This window comes from Trichomycterus rosablanca, chromosome 2 (assembly GCF_030014385.1).
Source record: "Trichomycterus rosablanca isolate fTriRos1 chromosome 2, fTriRos1.hap1, whole genome shotgun sequence".
NCBI classification, from domain to species: domain Eukaryota; kingdom Metazoa; phylum Chordata; class Actinopteri; order Siluriformes; family Trichomycteridae; genus Trichomycterus; species Trichomycterus rosablanca.
Window position 1 is genome coordinate 21992852 of NC_085989.1, and position 6320 is coordinate 21999171.

The window sequence follows — 6320 nt, forward strand, 5'->3', positions numbered from 1 at the left end:
CAAAGACATGCAAGTGAGGTGAATTGGAGATACAATTGTCCATGTCTGTGTTTGGCATTAAACTTGTGAACTGATGTCATAAATGTAGCCAAAGTGTGTAAAACATTAAGTTAAAATCCTAATAAATAAATAATACTTTTTGGCTGTACGTTTGGGGCATGCAGAACTGTTCTGTAAATAATATATTTCTAAGATGTTTGTCATAGGTTACCATGACTTCTAGGAATGTATTTCCTTTTAATTTTCCTATTTTCGCAACTGATTAAATCAGACACCCACCGTTCAGTCTCATTTAAACCACACAAATCAAAGTTCTAATTGCTAGAGCCTTTTTTCTAGCGATATATACATTTTACTGCTCTGTTACTATCTGTAATCATGCTTATAACTAATAGATAACACAGAAGAAAATAATAATACCAGCAGTCTCCATCCTTATACTTAACATGAGTGAATACTAATCAAGGGTACATCATCATAAATCATACAGCACAGACTAGTGCATTCCTCTCATTCTTCTGTAATTGATTCTCCTCCCTCTTAAACACACATTTTCTTTCCGGAATTACAGCTCCTGTTAAACACAAAAGCATCCAAAGAAGGACCCGCTTGCAGGGAAATGACCTGGCAATAATCCTGCGGCTTATGCTGTCAATCAGTGTGTGGAAGTCACAGACAAGTAAAATAAGCATTACTTTGACTAACATGATGCACTTTGGAGCACAGAGCACAAACAAATTGATGACAACATGGATAATTAACATTAAAATTATCTCTCTTCAATCAAACTGGGCTACAGACAATAATTACCAGCAGTCGGGACAATAATAAGAAGTAAAATAATAATTGGATGCTACATATAAACCCCATTTCCAAATAATTTGGGATGCAGTAAGAAGAAAAATCTGTGATTTGTTCATTCTCTCAAATCTATGGCTGACAACAGTAGAAAATAAATTATTTTCACTGATCAACTTCATTGTATTTTGTATACAGAAACACATTTAGAATCTAATGCCTGCAACACACCCCAAATATAGAGTGAAAATTTCAGAATTTAAGAATATTTAAGTTACAGCGTTTCACAATAAGCAGGTGAATTGGTGACAGATGAGAAAATCATGATTGGGTATAAAAAGAGGATTTGTCAAAGGATCAGTCTTTACAATAAATGATGGGTTACGGCTCACCACTCAGCCACTGCCACTCAGTTCAATAAGAACATTTCTTAATGCAAGATTGCAAATAATTTTGTCTAATGTTAATACTATTGTAAAAAGATTGAGGGAATCTGGAGAGATCTCAGTCTGTGTGGGGCAAAGCCGGAATGTGCGTGACCTCTGAGCTCTCAGACAGCACTGTATGAGAAATCGTCATGCTACTGTAATAGATATGCCACATGAGCTCATTGGTACTTCAGAAAACCATTGTCACTTGCATCAAGAAATGCAACCTGACACTCTGTTACACAAAGAGAAAGCCATACATGAATTCTATACAGAAACAGCTCCGAGTTCTCTGGGTCCAAGCTCATCTTGGATGGTCTGAAAGTGTGCTGTGGTCAGGTAAGTCCACGGTTCTGCTTGTTTAGAGGAAAAACTGAGGACGAGTTCTCTGTGCCAAAGATGAAAAGGACCATGCAGACTGTTATACATAAAAGGTTCACAAGCCAGCATTTGTCATGGTATGGGGGTGCTTCTTTGGCATGAGTAACTTGCATCGGACTCTTTTTAAAAATGTATGGTACAGCAAAAAGAGGAGAATCAGACAAGCTTTCTCTTTGCTAAACAACATAACTTGTGAAATCCACACTGCCAATATGTAACACTATATTTTTTCAATACAGCTGAGTCATTTCTATAGCACTTATAAAACCATCATTACTCACAGTAACATACGATTAGGTGTTAAAATCTTAACATCTAAATGTTTTGTCCATGCAGTAAAATAGGCCTACTTTTAATCTGTCACTATTGTTATTTGAATCTATTTAAATACACATATTTATTTTGCATATAATATTTATGTTACAGAATTGTTTTACTGCCATTCTGTTGGTTAACTGGGCAAAACTATTTATCGTAAAAACACACTCCTGTTTTGGTGTTTCGTTTGGTTGGTTGTTTACAGCAAAGAAAAAACTGTTTACCCTTGCTTTTATTTAAACTAAATCAAATATATAATTAATATAGTTATTAAAACTGAGTTATTAAGATGGAATTAAATTAAACTGAGGTCAACTCAACCAACTTTGAAGTAGGACATAATAGAACATAATAGTGTAGCCTAGCGGTCAAGATACTAGACTAGTAATCTGAAGGTTGCCAGTTCAAACCCCACCATTGCCTGGTTGCCAGTGTTGGGCCCTTGAGCAAGGCCCTTAACCCTCAATTGCTTAGACTGTATACTGTAAGTCGCTTTGGATAAAAGCGTCTGCTAAGTGCTGAAAATGTAAATGTAAATGTAAATAGAACAGACATGACCTGAGATGAACTGCACCCAACTAGGACAGAATCAAATACAACAGGACTAAACCCAATAGAATTAAAGCTAAATGAACTAAATAGAAAAAAACAAAGCTAAATGGAATCTGACTAATAACCAACAGAATTGTCCTACACTAAGGTGAACTAAGCAAATATACACAAAACATAACAGAACTTTTCTTGATGCATGCTCAATAATCCAGGTACACTAATCCACAAAGTTGAATCAATTCATCTGGATACAAGTTTGTTGTAGAGAAACAGAACCAACATAACAGAACCAAGTTAGACAAAACTGAAACTAAACCAAGCTTAGCAAAACCAAACTACCCCAAAGTGGACAGAAGAAAAATGTATCAAACCAACCAAAACTGCAAAAACAAAATCTGACAATAGTTAAAAAAACTAAACTGAATCTAAGCTTACTAAAATAAGCAGAACTAAATCAAAGAGAATACGATTAGCTGAAACGGAATACAACAAAATTGTAATATGTACTAAACATAAACTAAATCACTCGAATAGAACGGAACTAGACTTATCATCAATCAGTGGAGACTGGACAGGACCACACGGAAATGAACTAAACTCAGCTGGACTCAACTGAACTAGACTGACTTTGTCATTGAAATACATTGGAAGCGTGCTCGTTGTGACATCTGTAACTTCAAAACTTACCTTAATAATATTCTCAAAAATAGTGTCTCTAAAATCCAACAGCGCTTTCTGATCGAACTGTTGTCCGTGAATAATCCTCATCTGTTTCAGGAAAGTGGATTTGCCACTCTCTCCAGCTCCCAGCAGCAGGATTTTCACTAAGCGGCGGACAGAGCGTCTCTCACGCGCCAGCATGGCATCAATCTCGCGACTTCGCCGCTTGGCCTCGCGCTCCTGATTCACTCCATCTTTTCCGTTATTCCGGTCCTGTCCGGTCTCAGCGGGGAGCAAACACCGGCTCAGGGTGCGCACCACTCCAGCCATTGCTTCCACTCGGATACAGGCGGATCTTTATGTGACCCTTTTGCTATTAATTCTCCTTTGTTCTGAGCGCTACATTCACCGGACTTGTCATCAGCAAAGCAGTGTACAGCATTTGCCTCCACGGGACAGTCCGCTCACTGCTAAGTGCCAGTAAATGACACAAACCAAGTCAGCTGTACGGGGGGGAAAAACTAAGTCGCTAAGAGGTGTTTTATCCTGTGAGAAAACATCACACATTCCCTGAAAAAACCACAAACGTATCAGTTATTAAGACGCACCAAAAGTTTCCTCACAGAAACGGAATCCTCACAGAACAGTTTACACGCTATCAGCTCGCCGCCCTGACTCCTTCTTCCCAAAATTATTTCAGTAAACTCAGCAACTTGCCTCGACAACTCACAATAAAAGTTATTTTCTTTAGTTTTTGGTGCATCCCATCAAATAAAACGAGTTTTTTGACTTTTAAAAAGTTAGTCCACTGTGCGTAAACGCGTCCTTCGACCGAGCTTGTTCGACACTCCCTCCCTTCCTCCGTGTAACGCAGTTCTGCGCAGGCGCGAAAGAGGGCACCAGAGAGTAGCCCGCAGTAGGATGCATACAACAGTCATTACCGTTTTAAGTACTGTAGTATTTATAACATGTGGTTTACTACTTAGCACAATTAGTCACAGCCAAGACCATTAATATCCATTAAAAGTCGTGAGTTTACACACACATTGATTTCTCCAGTTCTTTTTTCTTTGTTTTTCCTCCAAAAACAATACAGCAAAATATGCATAGTATAAACACTATGACGACCTATAAGTTTTGATTTCGAAAATAAAGTTGAAATAATTACGAGAATAAAGTCATATAAGTTTCGATTTCAAGAATAAAGTTGAAATAATTACGAGAATAAAGTCATATAAGTTTCGATTTTGAGAATGAAGTTTAAATAATTACGAGAATAAAGTTCTATAAGTTTCGATCTCGAGAATGAAGTTGAAATAATTATGAGAATAAAGTCATATAAGTTTTGATTTTGAGAATTAAGTTGAAATAATTATAAGAATAAAGTCATATAAGTTTCGATTTCGAGAATAAAGTCATATAAGTTTCGATTTCGAGAATAAAGTTGAAATAATTATGAGAATAAAGTCCTATAAGTTTCGATTTCGAGAATAAAGTTGAAATAATTATGAGAATAAAGTCCTATAAGTTTTGATTTTGAGAATAAAGTTGAAATAATTACGAGAATAAAGTCATATAAGTTTCGATTTCAAGAATTAAGTTGAAATAATTACGAGAATAAAGTCCTATAAGTTTCGATTTCGAGAATGAAGTTGAAATAATTATGAGAATAAAGTCATATAAGTTTTGATTTTGAGAATTAAGTTGAAATAATTACGAGAATAAAGTCATATAAGTTTCAATTTCGAGAATAAAGTCATATAAGTTTCGATTTCGAGAATAAAGTTGAAATAATTATGAGAATAAAGTCCTATAAGTTTCGATTTCGAGAATAAAGTTGAAATAATTACGAGAATAAAGTCATTTAAGTTTCAAATTACGAGAACAAAGTAATTTAAGTTTCGATTTTGAGAAAAGTTGAAATGATTACGAGAATAAAGTCATATAAGTTTCGATTTCGAGAATAAAGTTGAAATAATTACGAGAATAAAGTCATATAAGTTTCAATTTCGAGAATAAAGTTGAAATAATTACGAGAATAAAGTCATATAAGTTTCGATTTCGAGAATAAAGTTGAAATAATTACGAGAATAAAGTCATATAAGTTTTGATTTCGAGAATAAAGTTGAAATGATTACGAGAATAAAGTCATATAAGTTTCGATTTTGAGAATAAAGTTGAAAACATTTCGAGAATAAAGTCATATAAGTTTTGATTTCGAGAATAAAGTTGAAATGATTACGAGAATAAAATCATATAAGTTTCGATTTCGAGAATAAAGTTGAAAACATTTCGAGAATAAAGTCATATAAGTTTTGATTTCGAGAATAAAGTTGAAATAATTACGAGAATAAAGTCATATAAGTTTTGATTTCGAGAATAAAGTTGAAATAATTACGAGAATAAAGTCATATAAGTTTTGATTTCGAGAATAAAGTTGAAAACATTTCGAGAATAAAGTAATTTAAGTTTCGATTTCGAGAATAAAGTTGAAATGATTACGAGAATAAAGTCATATAAGTTTTGATTTCGAGAATAAAGTTGAAATGATTACGAGAATAAAGTCATATAAGTTTCGATTTTGAGAATAAAGTTGAAAACATTTCGAGAATAAAGTCATATAAGTTTTGATTTCGAGAATAAAGTTGAAATAATTACGAGAATAAAGTCATATAAGTTTTGATTTCGAGAATAAAGTTGAAATGATTACGAGAATAAAGTCATATAAGTTTCGATTTCGAGAAAAAGTTGAAATGATTACGAGAATAAAGTCATATAAGTTTCGATTTTAAGATTAAAGTCGAAATAATTACGAGATTAAAGTTGAAATATTACGGCCATAGCAACCTCCTTGTGTTAAAATGAGGGATGATTTGTTATACTTTCATATCGGTTTCACAAATAAAGAAATCCTTACTCTCCTGCACATCAGCACCAGTTTGTTATTAGTATAAGGACAATAAAACTGCTTTGTAATAAACTGGGTTTATTTAGAAGAACGTGCGCCAATGAGGCACACGGTGTCTGCGTTTTCAGCAGTACTTCAACCGAGCCTTATAGACTCGTACGATAAACTAAAGCCATATGGCATCGCTATAAATGGTTGCACTGACGGTTTAGTCGTCATGTCATGTGGATGGATGTGTACAATACAAACAACCACCCAAAAATAATCGCGGGTTA

The 6320-nt window shown here is 34.3% G+C and overlaps 1 protein-coding gene across 2 annotated transcripts in view; it reads right to left on the reverse strand.

The window, feature by feature from the left end:
* Positions 1–3467, reverse strand: part of gna12a (guanine nucleotide binding protein (G protein) alpha 12a) — a 52568-nt gene extending 49101 nt beyond the window's left edge. For both annotated transcript variants that reach the window (XM_062990401.1, XM_062990400.1), the window contains exon 1: positions 3165–3467. In XM_062990401.1, the coding sequence (XP_062846471.1) occupies positions 3165–3467 (303 nt within the window). The remainder of the gene's footprint in view (positions 1–3164) is intronic.
* Positions 3468–6320: the final 2853 nt, after the last annotated feature.